The sequence below is a fragment of the Gouania willdenowi genome, chromosome 13, assembly GCF_900634775.1.
Source record: "Gouania willdenowi chromosome 13, fGouWil2.1, whole genome shotgun sequence".
Taxonomy (NCBI): Eukaryota; Metazoa; Chordata; class Actinopteri; order Blenniiformes; family Gobiesocidae; genus Gouania; species Gouania willdenowi.
In genome coordinates this window covers 20,368,997-20,390,646 of record NC_041056.1, presented here as the reverse complement: position 1 = coordinate 20,390,646, position 21,650 = coordinate 20,368,997, and the positions used below count along the sequence as shown (strand labels likewise).

The following is a 21,650-nucleotide window of genomic DNA, read 5'->3' as shown; positions in this document are numbered from 1 at the left end:
TACATGTTTTTTCAATACTATTACTATTTCACTGTCTTTTTTCAATTTCTTTTAAGAAAATTAAAGGTTGCTAAATACGTGGCTCAGGTGGTAGAGGGTCGTCTTCTGATCGAGAGGTCGGAGGTTCGATCCCAGTACCTGACTATGTGTCGAAGTGTCCTTGGGCAAGACACTGAACCCTAAGTTGCTCTCAGTGGTCGACTAGCGCCTTGCATGGCAGTCCTGTCCCATTGGTGTGTGAATGTGAGAGTGATTGGGTGAATGAGCTGATATGTAAAGTGCTTTGAGACTGTTTCAGTGTGGTGATAAAGCGCTATATAAAATCAAGTAGTTAATGGCTTACTGGTTGTATAATAAGGCCATGCACAATAAGGCATTAATAAGTACATATAAGTAAATATGTTGCTAATTTGCATGCTAATAAGCAACTTATTATTGGTTAATACGTGTTCCCTAAACTAAAGTGTTAACCAAAGCTCTAAATAAGGTACAGCACCATCAAAATCCGTGTATCATTCGTTCATTCGTTTTTCATTATGTAACAAAATCATGAAAAACAAAAAAAAACACTCATTATTTGATATTTGTTTACAAAACCAAAATGAAAAAACAAAAAACGCCTTACTTCGGTACAGAAAACGAAAAACGGAAAACTAACATCTTTATTAATTTTCTCCATTACCGATTTGCCAAAGTAAGTGACCCGGAAGTGTACTCTCATCCGACGCTAACGCTATGCTAACGGCAGTTCGGCATGACAAGATCGCTGCTTCCAGCTGTGCATCCAAAACGTGTCCTTTTTGCTTTAGCTGGTGTTGGGCACAGAACCTCCTCATGGACATTTAGGAGGATTTAGAGACAGCTAAGTGTTGCAGAGCTAAAGATATCTCCGAATGTGTAAAGCTTCACTTCCGGGTCACGTACTTTGGCAAATCAGTAATGGAGAAAACAAATAAAGGTGTTCATTTTCAGTTTTCCATTTTCTGTACCGAAGCAAAAGAGCTTGAATTTGAAAAACAAGGCGTTTTCCGTTTTTTTCATTTTGGTTTTGTAAACAAATATCAAATAATGTGTGTTTTTTTCATTTTTCATGTTTTTGTTACATAATGAAAAACGAATGAGCGAATAATACATGGATTCATCAATTGTATGGAGTCTATCTCCTGTTACAGCCTTGGTGCATAGCACACTGAATGCTGGACAAGATTCAATTCAATTCAATTCAACTTTATTTGTATAGCACAATTTACAACAAAGTCATCTCAATGCGCTTATTAAAATATAAAATTTATAGTAAGAAAGAAAAAACCCAACAAGATCCACATGAACAAGCATTTAGCGACAGTGGGAAGATACAACTCCTTTTTAACAGGAAGAAATCTCCAGCACAACCAGGTTCAGAGGTGGCAGCCATCTGCGTCGACTGGTTGGGGTTAGTGGACAGAAGGACCAACAGAACATAATAGAGAGATAGAACATCAGAGTGTCCCAGATTAGTTGAGCCGTGAACCACAGATCAGGAACTGCCATCATCAGCTTCACGACACCTGATATAGAGAAGACAGAGAAGGGCGAGGAGAAGGCACTGACTGCAGAAAAACATGATACATTATTATCAGGTCAGCCTGCCTTGGCGTTGGGCCTCACTCCCAATGACCTAGTCAATAGTTATTATAAAGGTGATGAATCTCTTCTCGTTTATTGGTGAGCTAACAGCGACTCCAAGGTCTGTAAATGTGACCGTTCACAGACGAGCCCATGTCCGCTCTAGTGGTTAGGTTATGTTATGATTCAGTCCTTGTCCACTTTGATGGACAAGATGCCTGTTCATCAAAGTGCAAACAGACAGAAATGGACAATTCATGCCAACTGTTATTCATAAGACATCGGTTCACCTGTTAACATATATGAAGAAAAATAATGATTTTTAGAAAGCCCACGCATGTTTGGAGAGTCAGTGCAGATTTTGTTGAGAAAGACAACATGACGCAGAGCTCTGACCTTCTCTGCAGTGACACAGCAGTGAGACCAACTGTTTTACTGAGCTGACCACACCAGATAACACTATAAACTCTGCTAGGTAGGTAGCAGGGTCAGCCAACTTCAACCAGTGATCGCGTCTAAGAAAGCAAGTTCTTGGGCGTCATTACAGATAGTGAGCTTTGCTGGAAGCCGCACAAAGAACATATTAGAAAAAACAAGATCTAAAACTGTTGGCGTTCTACATAGAACAAAAAGTATATTAAATAGAGACTGTCTGAAGTTGCTTTATTCATCTCTTATATTGCCTTACCTGGCTCAAAACATGTAAAACAAACTGTATATAGATCCATGAATCAAATTACAATAGAGATCACTAAAAATAACACATAAAGTGGAATTCCGGGCACCTACTAACAAACTGTTTAAAAAATGTAGAACAATAAAACTTAACTTAAAACTCAAACTTAATTTAGTAGAATTAAAAAGTGTTAGAGATTTAATTTAGAGTAAGAAAAAAAAACTTCCTTTGGGTATTATATCACTTTTTAAACAAAGAGAAGGAAAGCATCATTTAAGAGGAGTTTATATTTTTTTAATAAAGTAAATTTAGAACAAATATTAAAAAAAGATGCGTTTCAGATTACAGTGTTAAAGTCTGTAATGATCTTGAAGATCACTTTAAGTTAATCAGTTTACTGTCTACTGTATGTTCAGAAATTCTTTAATGTTTATGCTTTAATGTTTTGGAAATTTTGTTAAAAAGGAAGTCATACAAGACTTATTTAGACCGTTTAGGTATACATTTGTAAACTAACTAGCCTTACTGTGTCAAAATTGGAGCATTTGTCTGTTTCTCTTTTTTTTTTTTAAATTATTATTATTTTTTATTTTTGAGTGAGCATGGGAGGGGATGGGGGGTGCAGTATCTGTTTTTTTGTTTGTATAAGTTGATGAATAGCGCCGTTATTGAGTTGTTTCTATTGTTTTTTACATAATGCTGTTTGGGGATGGGCTCCAATGAGGAGTTATTGCTTCAGCTCATTCCATTTTTGGCTGTTAAAATAAATGTTTATTTTTTTGTATTGAATTGTATATGTTGGAAGACAGCCAAGAACAAATAAACATAAAAAATATCAGTCAGTACTAGTGCAGGGTTGGCCCTGTCACACTTATCCTGAACATGAACCTGTTTTTCTATAGAATTGTTGTGGAGAATACTTAATGATATACATCTGTAATAAATATAGTATAATGACTATAATACAATATTAAATATAATATATTAAATATATATATTTTTATATATATATATATATATAGGGTTAGGGTTAGGCGGTTTTTCCTTGCTTTGCTACTACGGTATAATTAACAACTATACTGAGTGTTTAGTAGTAACAACTCAAGATTCAAGTCACATTCACAAAAAAAAAAAAAAGAAAAGCAGGGTATCACATTCACATGATAACTCAATATGAAGGCGTTGAGTTGGGTGTCATGACGGCTGACACAGACTGTTATTCAAAGCAGAAGAAGAGATTTAAAAAAAAAAAACTAGCGAGAGTAACTGCTCTCATTAAACTCTGTCACAAGCCAAATCCTTTCCCCAGCCGTAACCATGACAATGTCCACATACTGATTCAGTCTTCTTAGCATGTTTTTTTACTCCTGCTTTCTCACACACACCAACTCTTCCACAGCTCTGCTTATAAACTCTCTTGCATTGAGACAGTCTCCATTTTTTTAAAAAATCTCTCTATAATATTTTTCCTTAATAAATTTGATGAGTCATATCCACAAGACTGAGCAGACAAACAATGCTTTTATGAGTGTATCTTGTCACACAGACGGATGCTGTGAGGTAGGGCTGAGGGATGATAGCAGTGGAGGAACTAAAGACTGCAAAGAATAAAACAAAAGCGAGAATTGTGTAAAAGAAGAAAAGGGGGAAAAAAAGAAGACTCTAAAACGACACAGTGACGACAGTAACCAGGCCGTCAGATGGGCAATATTGACACATCTTTGTGAAGCTCTCCCTGACAGGCTATTAATCAGTTACATTTTCCATGACACAACTACACACAGACATACACGCACACACACACACATACACGCACACACACAATACAAATAGACAGAGAGAGGTCTGGCTGAAAAAGGTTTGCACAGAAAATATCATAATATATTTAGAGAAGGCTTTTTTCCCCCCACAATGTATGGAAAGCACTCAAACATACAGATAGCGTGCTAAACCATTAGCTCTTCAGATTACCAAAAAATCATTAACATAGGCCAGACAACTGGTGGCCTGGGGCCACATGCGTCCCTTGCTCCAATTTTGAGAAGTAAATACATAAAATGAGTTAAAATCACAAACAAAGTTACCAGAAATACTGTGTACACTAGACAACATAAATACACAAAATGTCAAAAACACACAACGGCAAAAACAACAACAACAAAAAAACCTTATGAATACACAAAAATGTCTCCAAAATCACAAAATAGCAACAAAAATACACAAATTGGCTCATAACACACAAAACAACAAAAATTATGAAATAAGAGGAAAATACCAGGGGTGTGAAAAAAAATCGATTTCATGATACATCGCGATTTTTTGAGTGCCGATTTTGAATCAATTTTATTATTTTAAAAAATCAATTTTTTTTTAAAAAATATATATATATTTATTTTTTTTTTTTAATCAATATTTTTGTGTTTTTGTGCAGTATTTCAGTGGTTACAATGCTTTCAATATGTTGCAATGGTTACTTGATGCACTTGATTTTTTGATGGTAGTGTGTAACACTGCATAATAAATAATAAATGGGATGTTTTGAGCAAATAGTTTAGACTCAATTTGTCCTCTGAATAATCAATATCATCTGATGAACACATACAACAACTTCATTTTTCATCTCTACGTTTAATTTTGATATTAACTGGGTAGAATATCATGATGTATCGCAATAATATCGTATCGCGCCCCAAGTATCGTGATACGTATCGTATTGCAACATCCTTGCCAATACTCACCCCTAGAAAACACGCTAAATTACTTCAAAAACACACAGAAAACGACAGTAAAAACACACGAGACAACGACAGAAAAATGCTAATTTAGACAAAGAATTACACAAAACGACCACAAAAAACAAAACAAAACAATATTGTACACCAAAAACACATTGAAATGACAACACAAACGTATTGTCTTTCTCTGTATTAATGCACAGATTGGTCATTATTCTAAATGCTGACATGAATGTTGATAATGTGGCCCTCAGACCAGAAAATCACTTTTTTGTGGCCCTGCTGTGATAAAAGTTGCCCACTTCTGACATAGGCCATTTAGAAAATGATGAAACCTGATCTATTAGAGCAAATTCTACTGTGAAGGACTTTCACCACCAAGGTTGTCATCTGTTTGACCTTTAGGCCTCAGCTTCTTACCAAAAGCTATCATAACAATGGACAAATTGCAAAGGTTAGTGATAAAGAGTGCAGAGAAAGTAAAAGGCTACTCTTAAGAGTAAATTGGAGAGAAAATCTTGACAAAATTTTAACCAAAGATAGACTTCACACAATGGAAGATTCAATTGAATTTTGGCGGGCATCCAGATCAATATACTGATTCTGGATCAGTTTCAAATTTAAAAAAAACATCCCTACCTCTCATTTTTAGCGTAAATTCAAAAATGTATGATTCGTAATTGACCGATCTTTATGAAATTTGACTCAGTTATGTCAGGTTGGGTCCTCAATTACTGTGTCCATACATTTGGACCTACTGTATCGTTATTAATGGGGATAAGCATTTCATACAGGCCTTTAAAGTTTGAATGATCATGGTTCTATGATCAGGATCACTGATGCAGATAACTGCCAATATCTGGCAAAGAGGATATTTGGCACTTCTGAGAGGTTTGTGCTCTCTGAGTGCTCTTTTTATTATATCCTCCACAGCTATGTCTAAAGTTTCAATGTATCAAAAAAAAACATTATAAAAGTCATTGTAATGGCTGGTACACACATTACAAAGTGATCACACATGCTCATCAACATAACTGACCTTATAAACATCCAGGATGCCACACTGGTAATCGAACCGGGTGTAAAGTTCATTCAACATGGAGATGACCTGCATGGGCGTGCACTGGGCACATACAGCAGTAAAACCCACAATGTCCGAAAAAAGCATGGTGACATCATCGAATTTGCGAGCAGGCACCGGCTGACCCTGCCACAGCTTCTGTGCCACATTGCCAGGAAATATGGAATAAAGAAGATCCACGGTTCTTCTCTTTTCCTCCTCCAGAGCCTGATGAGTGCGCTCTAACGTGGCCTGAATGAAGAGATAGAGAAAGGGGGGAGAGAGAGGGAGAGATTAAGCTGTTTTGTTCTGCTTGCGTTGCTTTGATGAAGGTGCTGATGACAGCAAAGCTCGGAGTGGGAGTACTGCACCAAATTAAAACCATTGGTGTATGCAAATATTTTTGCATGTTGCATATTTTAGACTCTGTTTATGTGAAAATGTATTTCATTGTTTGTGGCTACGCTCCATAATGCCGATTCTAAGTGATGCGGCGCTGCACCATTTTGCAAACAAGTCGGCTGTGTAAGATTTGGTATTGCTATCACTTCATGAATGTTTTTGCTATTTCTCCACAGTGACAGTGTTCAAAGTTTGACTAACTTCTCAATCAATCTTTTTTTATTCAAATTATTCATATAGTCACAGCCATTTGTGATTGTAATACTGTATTTAAATCATAAACATTAAATTCTGGCCATTTGGTGGAGCAGTGGTAGCCTTGATGCTTCTACAACTGATTATTGGTTCTCCCCCGTGTGTGCATGGAATTTATTCAGGTGCTGCAGGTTAAATATAAAAAGTGAATGTGCATGATACCCCATGACTGACTGGCAACCTGTTAATGGTAAACTGGAATTGTATATTAGACCAAAGACCATTTAAACCAGGTCAAACAATCAAAATAATAAACACTGCATCTATGTTATAGGCTGTATATTGATGAAAAGCTAAAGCAGGTTATTAGTTTGATTTAGGATTGAATCATCTAATCACTATGGCAAAGACAAATAAAATCAGGTGTAAATATGGGGAATGATATCATTAGTTTGGTTCTTTTTAGATCATGAAAGACCATCATTGATCCATCGTCATAGATCATTTGTGACCTGCAAACTAGTCAATGATTGACTAGATCTAAGAAGTGAGTGCTCTTACCTTCAGCTTGTCCATTCTTTTCTTCAGGCCATCCTGAGCTTTGGCTTGCTCCCCTACCAGGATGACATCCCGGGTGGCGTCATGGATGGGAATATCAGACAAATGGAGGCCCCTGCCCATCAGCTCCTCCAGTTTATCAACACGTGGAGAGCCCAGAAACATCAGGGAGCAGGACTCAGGCACATGGATCATTTGGCCCTTCAACTCCATCACCTGCAGAGAAAAGAAGATGAGAATAAAGACGTCGTCTTTTAATAGCATATCCTAATTTAATAGATATTTGCAGCAAAACTTAGTTTGTCTAATTTTGAATTGACTACAAACGCACAAGCATTCCATCTTCTGATTGGCTATGGTACTTTTAGTCTTTCATGTACATTTTGTTCCTAAAAGTGTGTCAAAGGAAAACAGACCATTGTCTGGTTAAACATCATTGACCAGACAATGGGTTCAGATCAGCCCTAAAACTGCAGGACTTCCGATTTGCAGTGGTTACACTCAAAAGTAGGGATGCAACGATTCGCTCATCTCCCAATGCGATTCGATTCACGATAAGACTGTAGACAAATGATGTACTATTTCAAAGACTCCCTTGATAAACTATGCAAAACAATGCAATGGAGTTACTTTTCTTTTTAAAAGTGCAACTGAAAATGTGTTTTAACAATTGGATTTTAAAACAAATCCCATATCAAAGAAATATTATACATAAACAAACTATGGCTTTCATTCTCTCTCTCTCTCTTGTTTCTCCCATTCCTCTCTGTGCTCCTCTTACCTTGGATTTCATATATTCTTTCTTTCTCACTTCTTTTATATTGTCTTGCGAAAGCCAAAATGCTTCCACACTTCTGATTTAAAACACGGTGGTGCGTCCTGAATTTCAAATTCTAAATAGATAGCGCCCTCTGCTGTTAAAAAATAAAAAATAAAGTACATTTAAAAAAGTACTGCGATTCAATTTCAGAGTATCGATGTGAACCGTGACACCTTTGAATCGATTTTTAACTGCCTCACGATTAATCTTTAAATCTATAGTCAAAAGTGATTTGAGGAACAGAAATCAATACATCGTTCAAAGGACGAATGGGAAGTATTGTGGATCTCTATGGAAATGTGTCATCTCATTCACATGGAGAGAATTTGCTAGGAAATGTTCCGTTAGATATTGTATTACTCCAAAACACAAATCCTTCTCAGGAAAAGACTCAAAATGAAGGAAACAGTGTGAGAGTCAGGATGCTAATGATCACCGTATTTTTTGGGAATGCCCACCATTTAAGATTTTTTGGTCACTTCCTCACAATAAGATTGAGAGCATATTTAATATGAAGATACCTTTCAATTTTCAAACATTATTCTTTGGAAAGGTGAACTTCTACTCAGGGCACTTCAACACGTATCTATTCAAGCTTAAATCTTCTGATTAAGAAATCAGATAACTACATATTTTATAATATATAACATTACAATTAAAAAAATAATAAACTCTTCCCTCAGCATCTCAGTATAGTGTGAATAAAAAATGAAACATGCCTTTGACACACATATAGCCTACTCATAGGGTGAACACATGTAAACAAAGAGGGGGCTGGCTCACATCGCGCTACGTTAACCCACAAGGATGGAAAGGAAGGATTTATCTACAAATTTGATAAATCAATGACATTTTTTTTTTTTTGCCCAGCCCTATTATTTGTATATTACGTGTACATAGTCCTCAGTTATGGTTGTAAATAGTTATTAAAGCACAAGACACAAAAATGAAAAAAAAAGGGAAAGGGGTCTATGGAGAGATAATTATCTTATTATTTATTATTTGCTGGGGTTTTTTTCTAATGTGTAAACATGACCGTTAATGTGTGAAATGCCCTTGAACCTTTCATAAATAAAGAATTTTAAAAAAAAAAGAAAATAAATCAATACATCGACTTAACAGGACCTGTAGGGACCAATAACTTGCTCAATAAGATGAGCTACTGAAATGATCAGTTGTGTACAACTTATCAGGATCTGCAGCACAAAACTCTACACATTACCACAAAATCAGAAGTTATAAACACAACTGCATCAGATCACTTTTAATTATTCATAACAGGAGCCAGTTATGGTTAGTTTGGTTGAACTGGTGACCGAGATAATGATGGCAAAGTCTGGGCGCCATCATAACATCAATGATTTGGCGAACAAAGACTTCCCAAAAGGTGAAAAACCACCAAAGGTTTTAATCCAGGAAGCACTTAGATTACATTTGTGGGGGTTGGTTCAAAAGGATTTGTTAGCAATAACAACAATCATGTGGCAGTAATAAGAGGCACTTTGTGGAATGCATCAACAAGCTCACTGTGAACCAATTACACGTGGGCACGCAAGACCTGATCTCTCGCCTCGTGAGTCGCTACTGTAACAAGATTTAGAAAAAAACAGGAACAGTGCATGTGGGAATATTACTAGTAAAGATAAACCAAAGCTTAAGGAGACGATAACTTCATCTAAGGATTTAAAATATGCTGAGCCTTTTTCTAATGAAACTTTATTTCATAGATATTTCATACTTTGTCACTTATTTTTCACCTGATTTGGTCCAGCTTGCTGGTTGGTTTTAACACCCGAATCTAGACCTATGGCGTAGGTAACATAACGTAGGTAACATAACCATATACAGTATACATAAGGGCTCTTTAAAGAGTATGATGATGATACTGTATATAGTCTATATGCTTAGTTGAGACCATTATAACAAGAGAAGGGTTTGTTAAAAGTCAATAAAAAATATTGTCCCTCTGAACAGAGCAGAGCAGAGTGTGAATAAAGAGTTCTGTGGGAAATGTGTGGCTGCTTTTTTTTTTTTTTACATGGCTAATACTGCAAATTATCTCAGCTGGAGGTGCTGATGTTAGGTCACTTTTTATTCCTTTCCTCCCACTCTTCCTCGTTCCCTCGCTTTTTTTTTTTTTTTGTTTTGTTTTACATTCCATCTCCACCTGTCCTTAATTCCTGCTTTTATTTCTCTATTCATCTTCTTCTCCCTGACTCTTCCCTTCTTTCTCTCTTTCTCCATAGTGTCAGATAGATTATTCCGCCAGCGAGCACACTGCAGCCCTGTTTTATTTATAGCACACGGCTCTCCTCTCCTAGGTCTGCATAATACATACTGTCTACATCTACACACACATATGCACACACTGTGCTTACCCCGCACATCCAACAGGAAGCATCTGACTGTCTGTTTTTTTTTTGAATATACATATAAACATGCATGCAAACATAAGCACACATATGCAGCCCAAAACCCATAGGGTCTAAGTTCAACACATGCCCATCTCTTGCTGTGATGGAGCTAAAACAAACAGCTAATGAATGAATAGATGATCCACTGTGCGTTTATAGAGACAACACATACAGAAAACTGTACATAATGTTCTATTAGGAGTGTACATTAACATGCTGCCTCAGGTATCAACTTGCTTGTGTACTACCTTTGCATGAATAACATGGACATGGGTTAGCGCAAATATTAACCGCAGTTGTTTTTTAAAGGGTACCTGTAGTGAATTTCAATTGCAAGCTCTATCAAAAGAACATGAATAACACTAGAGGTTTTGTTGAGTTCTTTTCTTTAAAAGTCCTTTTAGAGCAGCCGAGAGTTAAAAAAAAAAAAAAAAAAAACTGCCATTTTGTCAGACATGCTCGCCGCCATGTTGACACAATCCGTGACCCGACTGCATCGCTTCCGTGGAGCCACCATCAACATGGTCAGCTTCAGTGGCTGATGGGGACCAACACAAGGTGGGCAAAGTTCACGAGTAACTGTGGACTTCAGTTATTGGAATAACGTGGAAAAAGGTCAAAAGATGTTACATATACTTTTTCACACAAAACCGTTTTATTCCAAATACTCTGTACTTAGGCCTTGTATTAGCATTATTGAATTTACTACAAAAAAAGTACTAACTCACAAAAATGCCAAGTTGTTCAAACCTCCAAATTACAGCTCAGGCCACGACATGAAAAACGCTCTGAACTCTAAAACCTGTAAGCAGAACACTGCGAAATCCATTAATATTCATATATACTGTAATTCTAGTTTCCTCCTCACTGTTTCAGTGCAGTAGGGTTACACAATGAAAGCTGTTTCATTTATTTCACACCTGATATTGTGTCTTATGTACAGTAGGTCTAATTATAAAGTCTTACACTTTGCATCTGCCCTTTTTTTCCACTCCCATACGCACGCACACGTACACACAAACACGTACGCGAACACATCCCTGGAGGCAGCTGTGTTGGCCTACTTGTGTCTCTCTTTAACTCAGCACTGTCCTCTAGTTCTGCCTGAATCTCTGTCACAGCAGCGCAGAGCAGGAAAAAAGAAGCAGATGAGATCGCTGTAGCAAAGGTCATGAAGAAGCAAAGGGGTTCAGGCCTGAAGGAGCCATTATATAGAAGAGACACTAACAACCTGGGAGGGTAAAGTCATGCAAAATGTTAAGGAGAAGGAACCCATTCATACAGTGACATATAATTTAATGACGTGTAAGTATATGGATTAAGATTAAAGAGAGAGAGAAAGAACTGATATCATTAAAATGTACAGCGATGATTGAAAGAGAATGGGATACATACAAATGTACAGCTACACTGTTTTAATAGTGTATACAATAGTTTTTTCCAATGTGTTCAATCCCAGTGTAAGAAACAACAACAACAATGTTTGCATTTTTACATTCATTCATTCAAGAATGTTGACTTAAGCAGTAACGATCTCCCTCATTCACGCCAACAGCAGTTCTACGTAACGCTAACAGTGAACACCTGCCTTTCAAACATAAGTGCGTTCTACTACACAGTGAAATATAAATTTTGCTACTGTATGTGTTAAACCTAATGAAATCATTTAGGAAATATTCATTGGAATCTGTGAACATCAGCTGAGAAGTGAGGCTTGGCCGACACCTGCCGCTGCTGAGCGCCGGGTGACGCGCTGCTACCAGCCCTCTGTCCTGATCACATGCAGATAGTTGCCAATCACTGGTATAGATTAGCCCTTATTTTGTCTTTTATATGTTATGGCAATTTTTATATTCATCATCATATCGTCAAATGTATGTTCATGTTTACAATTTGTCATGTTTTAATACATGATGACTCCATTACTCTTTGAACAGCTGAATCATGTTAGATTAAACAGTACAGATCGTATTGTACTCATACAACACAGAGTCTCTGCTGAAGGCCAAAACTCAAACTCACATGCAGATATACACGAACGCACACACTATCAAGGATTGATAAGAGTGGCGCCCAATCTTCCTCATAATATACACGTCTTCATCATCCTCCAACATTTCCACTGTGGGAGCATCTGACTCCCTCCTTTTCTTTCTTTCAGGGTTGGGACCTTTTCTTTATCTGTATAAAAGCTTAAGCTTGAAACTGTTAGACAGAGAGGGTCTCTGCCTTCGAACGTCCGGCCGGACGGTCACTAATTTTTGTTCCACTTTGTTCCATCTTTGTACTTTTTTTTACTTAGTTTTATAATAAACCTTTTTTATAAAATCATCAATGCTTCGCCTGGACTCCATCACTCAACCAGAGCAATAAATCATGTCTCCAAATGAGGTCAACCGCAAATTTTGCCGTAACATATACTACAGTATCATTTGCCATTGGAGGCCACCTCTTCTTCATCCTACAGTAGGGCTGGGCAAAAAATCAATTTAATCGACATTGTAGATAAATCTGATTATTATTTTGCAAATTCGAGTTAAAAAAAAAAATTTGTAATTTCAATATATTTATTTTTTTCCCACCAGTTTTTTTGGACTTTTTCGCATTCCAATGTGAGCCAGCCCCCTCTTTGTTTACATGTGTTTACCCTTTGTGTAGGCTTTATGAGTGCATGTTCAATTTTTTATTCGCACTATGCTGAGATGCTAAGGGAAGAGTTTATTATTCTTTTAATTGTAATGTTATATGTTATAAATTATGTAGTTATCTGATTTCTTAATCAGAAAATTTAAGCTACTGTGAAGTAGCTGTTGCACTTTTGCTTAAACCTGGGTTAAAGCTTGAAATTATTGAATGACGGATCCTCATTTAGTTTTTATTTTGGGATTGTTCTACGCATTTTAACTCTTGAGGACAATCACAACAATAAAGTTGTACTTTTGACAATATATCTGATGTATGCAGTCATTTTGAAGTGCATTAAAAATTTTTTTAAAAAAATCAAAAATCGAATCGAAACTCAAATTTTTCTTTAAAAAAAATCAAAGATTTTTTAAATCAGAGATTTTTTTTAGGCAAAATCACCAAGCCCTATCCTAGAGCATAGAGTCATTCCAGTAGCATATTTATGTATTTTGTGTTTATACAGGGTCAGGCGTGACTTAAGCCAGCAGCACACAGTAATGTTGGCATTTTACATAATAGGATTATTGTAACATAGAGATTCAGGTGCGTGAGAGGGTGAGAAAGAGCAACCAACGCTGGGGGACATTGGGGCGATGGAGTTGAAAAATGGAAAAGAGTCAGAAGAGAGAGACTTGATGGAGAGATGGATTGTAGACTGATATGTCGCTTTTTAATGTGGCATGTCAACAAACTCTCATTGCTTGACTAGTTACAGCCAAGAGTCAGTAAGTCATCTTATCTTTTTCATTTGCTGTCACACACACACACTGCATTGCCCTTGTCTAGTCACACTTTGGTGATATTGTTCTGCACCGTTACACCTAATATTTCCAGTAGGTCATGTAGAGGGCAACAACTTTGAAGTTGAGATTACAGAACTGCACTTGTACTTTCATCTTGTACTGGTTAGTGTTGGTATACTCTTTTAAGACTCCAACCATCCATTCCGACCTGCTTGCTCTTCTTCAGGGTCTCGGGGGTCTGTTGGCACCTATCTCTAGCTTTCTTTTGGGCGCTAGGTGGGGGTGCACCCTGGACAGGGCGCCAGTCCATCACAGAACAACATACACACAGACAGACAACCGCTCACACCCCAATTCACTACTATGGGCAAGAACCCACCTAAGCATGGGGAGAACATGCAAAGTCCGCACAGAAGTGTCCACCCCAGGGCTACTACTCCACTGTGAGCCCATCTTTTAAAACTCAAGTAAGTGAATTCCTCCGATATCAAATTCCCAGGTAACTGCTTAAAAATTAGATTATTGTGAAAGACCAAAGAAAAGCAGAATCAGAACGAAGGTATTCATTATTTCATATATTAGTATGTTACGATAAAAGTAGTATGTATGGGTGTAGTTTTATATACTTTTGAAATTTAGGGGTGTATTACTTCATGTCTGCTGTCTTTATTTAACTCTAGATACCTAAAAACTTGCCTGGGAAGCTTGAATATCTACATTTTAATATTTTATTCAATTTTAAATTGGTAATTATGTCACTAATGTCTCAATCTCATGTGACAATGCTATTCATCTGTTAAAACATTAATCAAGGCATCAAATACAAGCATCACTCCATCGCAGCAGGAGGTTTGAGTGTTCTTTTGGTGCAAAATTTGCATGTTCTTCCTATGCATGACTTTTTTTTTTTTCAAGGTACTTCAATTTTCTTCCCCATAGTCACAAAACAAACAGTTTATAAATCAGTCCTTATGGGAAATGTGTGTGTCTGTGACGTTCACTTGTAAAGGGGCTACATGAATGTTTTATGGTGAACTTCTTGTCAATGATAATGAGGGCATTGTAACTAATGAGATCATTTTTGAAAAGTGTTTTTGTATTTTTGCATTATATAATCAGCTATGTCGTCAGGTGCAAATTAGGAAAACAACCATGCAGAACTCACAGGGAAATGCTAATTTCTTCCGCTCTGATCGTTAATTTTCAAGCTTTATTGACGCGTCTATATCAGATGTCAACAGTGAAACGTCAGTTTCATTTATCTTTGTTCCAACAATAACAAGCCTGAAATTTCTGTCACATTCATTACTTGTAATGCTTTCTTCTTTCCCTTTTTCTTTTCCTCTTCTCTTTGTCGTCAATGCTTAAACACTGGGTGACACAATGAGAAGCTATTTTCAAAGCACGGCATAAACCATCATGCAAGCATTTTATCTTGTTCACTTGGAAAGTATTGCACAAGTGCACAAAAAAAACAAAAAACAAAAAAAAAACAAGCCTTACTCAGCAAACCTTGAAAAATCTTATACAGTAACTCTGGAGGTTAGATAACTAGTATGACACTGCAGATCAACACTTCCTGAACTGAACTCAACTAGCCATCACAAGCTATTCTTGCCCAGGGGATAATCACCAGTGACAAAGAAAGGGCAGGATTCCAACAACCAACCAAAAATCTGGTTAAATAAATGTTTATGAAGTAGAAATGACCAAAGACAGTCAAAGTTACCAGTCAAAATTGGGTCATTGATGTTTAAATTTCATTGAATCATAAATTGCATTGAACTTCTGTACATAAAAAACAGATTTTGGGGCTACTCAGTGGAGAAGTGGTTAGTAGAGCTGCACCGGTTCTCGATTACCTCGATTACAAAATTATCTAAGAAATTTCTCAGCCTTGAAGCAATGTCTATTTTATTTTTTTAAATCATTCTAATTTTAATTGCAATTTTCTTCCTTTTTTTTGACAATGTCTGCCTTTGTCATCTTAGGTTGACACCAAATGTAAATGTAAGGAATTTTTTGTGAATCTTTTTCTACTTCACATAATATGTTTTTAATAAATAAATGTAAATTTTTATTATAAAGGAAACAAGTTGGTGAGTATTACTTAAAGGCACACAGTGGACTTTTTGACCTAAAGAGTTGACCCATATAAGTTATTTTAAATGATCTCAGGCCAATATACAGTGCTTGACAGTATCAATCCTCCGAGCAGAGCTTCCCTCTTGAAATACTGACTATGTAAGTTTAAAGAGACGGACCGTCTTTGGCCAGGTCATGTGACCTGGAGAATGCCTGGAGAAAGTATCACTTTACGGCAGTCACGTGACCACAGGCTCAGATAAAATTGTTGGGCTAAGGCTTTTGCTAGTATTTTTCTACCTGTTCGACTCGTGGTCATGGCCGAGGCAAGCAAAAAGTTTAAAACTGCTTCTGAAGAGGCTAAAAAGGCGCTGCCGAGACTTTGGGTAGAATTCGGGTCTTAGCTGCCGAGATTTCGGGTCCGAGGAGGGCTGGGCGCCGGGCCTCCGGCAGCGGGGAACGGAGGGCGGCGGCGGCGGCTGCTCTTTCAGCCGCAGCATGAGCCCAGCCCCGCTTCGCACCCCAGCCCTTAGAGCCAATCCTTATCCCGAAGTTCCAGGTCAACTACTGTCTGCATACACAATCAAAAGACAAGGGAGGCTGGCCCAACCGACATGTTTGTTGATTTTTGCGAGAGTGCTGCGGCGCTTGTGGCCACTAGGGGTGCTTGACGTGAAAGTTACAGGTTTAGCGCCTTTAATCAAGCAAAAGTATATTTTATCTAATGTACTTCATTTATTGATAGAAGATTCATTATACTTGATTACTAAATATTTGATAGCTACAGTGCAAACCTAGTGGTTAGCATCAAGATCAAGCAGAATTTACATGGTCTTTCTGAGGTGAACATAGGATTTCAGTGACAATTCAAGTTTTTGCGGAGTGTCCAAAGGAATGTTTGTTGGAGTTTCCTATTTGACTATTATTATTATTATTATTATTATTATTATTATTATTATTATTATTATTATTATTGTTGTTGTTGTCTGTCTTCTCATACACTTCTATTTTTTCAGATTCCTGTGCTAATAATAAGCTCTAACAGACACAGAGAGAGACTAAATGTGACCTTTCAGAAGGTCTTTGAATATCTTTTGTAAAGCTCATACCCCTCAGCAAAGACACACACACACACACACACACACACACACACACACACACACACACACACACACACACACACAGGGAGGGTTAAGTTTGTCTCTTTACCTTGGCCTGTCGCCCTCCCTCGTTGAACTTTTGTGTGAGAATGTCAATATTTTTTTTCCCACATACTTTTTGCCCCGGTAACAAGAAACGCACAAAACAAACATTTAAAATCAGCATCCAGACCGTCGTCACATACTTGTTTACTATGAATGGTGGACAGTAAAGCTGCTCGATTGTAGAAAAAAATAATAATCACATTTATTTTAGTCATAATTGAAATCACGATTATTCAAACAATTATTTGTCGACCAAAAAATTATTCATTTTTTGTGTGCAAAAAAACATAAAATATATCCTGTAAACATAAATAAAATCATTCAAACGCTAAAATCAAGTATGTTCACTTTTGCACAAAACAAAACACTTCTTGCACGATATGTGTCTTTGCTCTAGATCTTCATCATCAAACCCAAAATGTTCCCATATCAGAGAATTTGACTTGCCACTTGTTTACCAAGTGTTTTTGCTGCGTTTCTCCTGCCATGTTTCAAGACTTCTAGCAATTCAAAGACTTTCCTCGTGTTGGCCTGCAGGCTAGCTTTGGCTTCGAGAGGGGCGGGGCGGAAGGGAGGAGCCTGCATGTGCGTAGATTAAACAACTCAAAGTTAGTATTAATATGTCTGTGCCAAGCTTTATTATTTGTAGATGTTCGAAATTATGGTTTTGTTTTATTTAGCGAATAAAACATGTTTTAAAAAATTAAATAAAAAAAAAATATATATATTATTTTATTTATTTTTTTAATAATCGTTTTTTCTCGATTATATTATTTTTGTAATCCTTTGGTTGTAATAATCAAAATCGTAATCGATTTTCGATAAATTGAGGAGCCCTAATGGACGGAGTGCGGGAAGAACCAAATCTAAAGCCAGAGAGAAACAATGCTCAGTATCACAAAAAAATAATTACAAAACAACCAAAAACCATGTATAATTTTTGTTTTTAAAAGAACAAAGAATGATCATCTGGTGGAAGAAATTCCATTTTGTAGGACTCGTTTGATTGTGTACAGTTTGAAAAATCACTTTCTGTATGACACGATTTGCAAATAGAATAGAGATACATGCAAGATAGCATCAATAGAGAGAAAATGAGAGATCAAGGTTTTTATAATTGATACTGACAGGAAGAAGATGGGTGCTCAGGGGGATATGTGTAGCTAGAAAAATTGCAGGCCCTGAGGAATGTGGCCATCGTATTAAATTCTGGATGTAGTGTTTATACTCCATGTATGAATGCCAACAGCTGCTTCTGTAGTTGGTTATCTTTAGCTTATAAAGAGGCCTTGTACTGCTAGTTTAGCTCGGCTTGTGCGGCGAGAGCAAGACCTGTGGCACTCATTCAGAGCGCAATGATTCCTTTATGGATTTTAAACCAGAGTCTAAATAAAAAGTTCCTCAAAACAGATTGATTTTTTTAGTGTTCAATCAGATCCATGTATAATTTGAGACACTGTTTTCTGAAGGGTGATTGCAATGTGCTGCTTGTTTTACAATGTTTATTCCATTAAAACTTACAATAAAGTGCATGTATGCTAAAAAAAACAAAAACAATAAAACAAACTATGTGAACAGACCTCACTATAGAACTTAAATTTCACGACATATCGCGATTTTCTGGGTGCCGATTTTAAATTGATTATTATTTTTATTTTTTTTAAATATATAATACACAAAATATTTTTGTGTATTTGTGCAATATTTCAATGCTTTCAATGTGCTGCAATGGTTACTTGATGCACTTGATTGTATGATTACACCTGCAATATTTATGTATGCACAGGCATTTTATTTTCATATAATGTGTTCAGATCAGTGTTTAAACTGTGACAATAGGAGAAATTGTTTTTTCTTATTTTTGTGCAATATCAGTAACTCAGAATGATTTATTCTTAATGCTCTCACTTACAGTTGTTACAATGCCGTCATTATGTTGTCATGGTTACTTTGAGACTTCTACACAGCAGTTTCAGTGAAAAGAAACTTGCTGCACTTTAATATATGATGGCAGTGTGTGACACTGCATTTTCTTTTTTTTCAGTGAAAACGTGCAAAAACACTAATAATAAATAAAAAATAGGATGTTTTGAAGCAAATAGTTTTGATTCAATTCCTTTGAATGATCAACATCTTCTGATGAACATATATAGCAACTTGAATTTTCATCTCTACATTTCATTTTGATATTAACTGGGTAGAATATACTGTATATCGCGATAATATTGTATCGTATCGTAATGCAACATCCTTGCCAATACTCACCCCTAATAAATTCCATCCATTGCAGAAGAAAACTCATTGTGAAACCTGAACCTAATATGCTTTGAAAACAGCAAAATCAGTGTCGAGTCGAACAAATGGCCCTACTAATTCCCAACCATCTGTACTTTCCACGTCCATGAGGCACCATCACTGTGCAACATGCAAAGTGTTAGCTCTCAACCAAATCTGTCAATCTCTAGTAATTAAAGAATCGATTTATAAACCACAAGTGCAACCTCTTAACAATCAAACTTGACTACTATCTACACTGCGTATTCTAAGTAAGTCATTTAATTATGACGCGCCTTTTGCAGATAAAATCACAAAGTGCTGTAAAGGGCTGTGGGGAAAGTAATACAAATGCAACATCATAATAGCATAAAAAAAACATGGGTGCATATACAGTACTGTACATCATAGGAGTATCATCATGAAAAATTATTATTTTTTAAATCCAGTTAACTAAAAGCTTTGCTGAAAAGCAAAGTCTTCAACAGTTTCTTAAAAGTATTCTAAAGACACATTTTTGCATTTATTCAGCAGACCTGGATGAGGGACTGGTTCCAGAACCTTGTAGACCTATAACGGAGACGCAGCTATAGAAGATGATGGATGGATAGACCATTCAGAGAGTAAGATGATAATTATGTGGATGTGTTGTAGAGATGTACAGCCCTGTACAGTTTTAATACGTCTTTCATGGAAAACCTTTTAAAGGGAAAAGTTATTTACCTTTAAATGTTCTGAACTTAAAAAAGGAAAGAAAAGGTTTTTTTTAGGATTTAAAAAAAAAAAAAAAAAAAAAAAAAAAAAAAAAGGTTTTTTTTTTTTTTTTATCTCTGCTGTATATTTGATATTTCTTTTCAAATGATGTTTTCTAAATATTTGCATTTATTAATGTGTGTTTGTTTGTTTTGTATTTACACTGTCAACATATTTATTATACTGTAAATACTATCATATGAGTTGCTATGTTTACATACTGTGATACTGTATCATTATTTACTGAATTTTTTTAAGTGGGAAAAACTCCCACAGGTTGCTGTTCATGTGCATCAATTCACTGAATACGTCAGAGGATGGTTTCATTCCTAATGAGTTTTGAGTAATTTAATTAGTTATAATTAGCGTAAAGAAATCCATCAAAGTCCTTTCCTAACGTCTTCATTTAAATTATGAATATTACATAATATTACATAATATTTGTTGTTTTTTAACAAATCAATAATGTGAGTTGCAGACGAGTCCTACACATAAAATAGTAAATACTACTGATACTTAGAATTAGATTAGTACAATTTAAACTGTAATACATTTAATTTTGAAGAAGATATCTTTGAAAATAAATCCTAAATAAGAACAATGCAAATAAATATGTGACTGAGACATTCTGTTTTAATAGTGTATGGCTAGTCAACTATAAAACTGCCTTAAATTCTAACTCCTAACTCAATACAACATAAGGTTTCACATCCATCCCATTATTGATTGTTTACAGCATTTGTCTCATTGTTTACTTCAAAATGTTTTGTTGGATTATAAAAACAGTATTGAGTCAGACATCCGCCTGAAGAAACGGTTCGATCGTTTAAAAACAGGAACTGGCACAAAAGACTACCATTGATGACATTTTAAAAGCATGAGGTCATGGCATGGACAAAACCCAGTGCATTTTTAATACAAACCACTTTGGTAGAAACTAAATATTCAAGGCCAAACTAATGTGGTTTTCTGAGGTTTTCTGTGGTTAAGAACAGGAAAGACGACAAAAAAACAAGAACAAAAAATACTATCGACGAGTGCACAGACCTCAAAATCTCTTCATAGCCAGATATTGTCGTTTATCTGGACCAGTGATCCTGATGATGGTAACATGATTATTCACATTTTAAAGGCTTGAAAGAAATTGTTATTTCCATTAATAACAATACTAGGGCTGGGCAAAAAAATTCATGTAATCAATTTATCGAATTTGTAGATTAAAAGCGATTTTTATTTTGCAAATTCGAATTTTTTTTGTCTGTTTTTTTTTTTTTTCCAACCACAGTTTTTTCTGACTTTTTTGCGTTCCGTCCTTGTGGGTTACCGTAGCGCTATATGAGCCAGCCCCATCTTTGTTTACATTTGTTTACCCTTTGAGTAGGCTATATGTGTGCCACAGACATGTTTAATGTTTTATTCGCACTATGCTGAGATGCAAAG

The 21,650-nt window shown here is 36.1% G+C and overlaps 1 protein-coding gene across 1 annotated transcript in view; it reads right to left on the bottom strand.

Moving 5' to 3' along the window:
• Positions 1 to 21,650, bottom strand: part of gucy1a2 (guanylate cyclase 1, soluble, alpha 2) — a 52,944-nt gene that overhangs the window by 16,456 nt on the left and 14,838 nt on the right. The window contains exons 5-6 of the mRNA XM_028464426.1: positions 7,235 to 7,447; positions 6,056 to 6,328 (exon numbers count right to left, since the gene is read on the bottom strand). Coding sequence (XP_028320227.1) covers positions 6,056 to 6,328; positions 7,235 to 7,447 — 486 coding nt within the window. The remainder of the gene's footprint in view (positions 1 to 6,055; positions 6,329 to 7,234; positions 7,448 to 21,650) is intronic.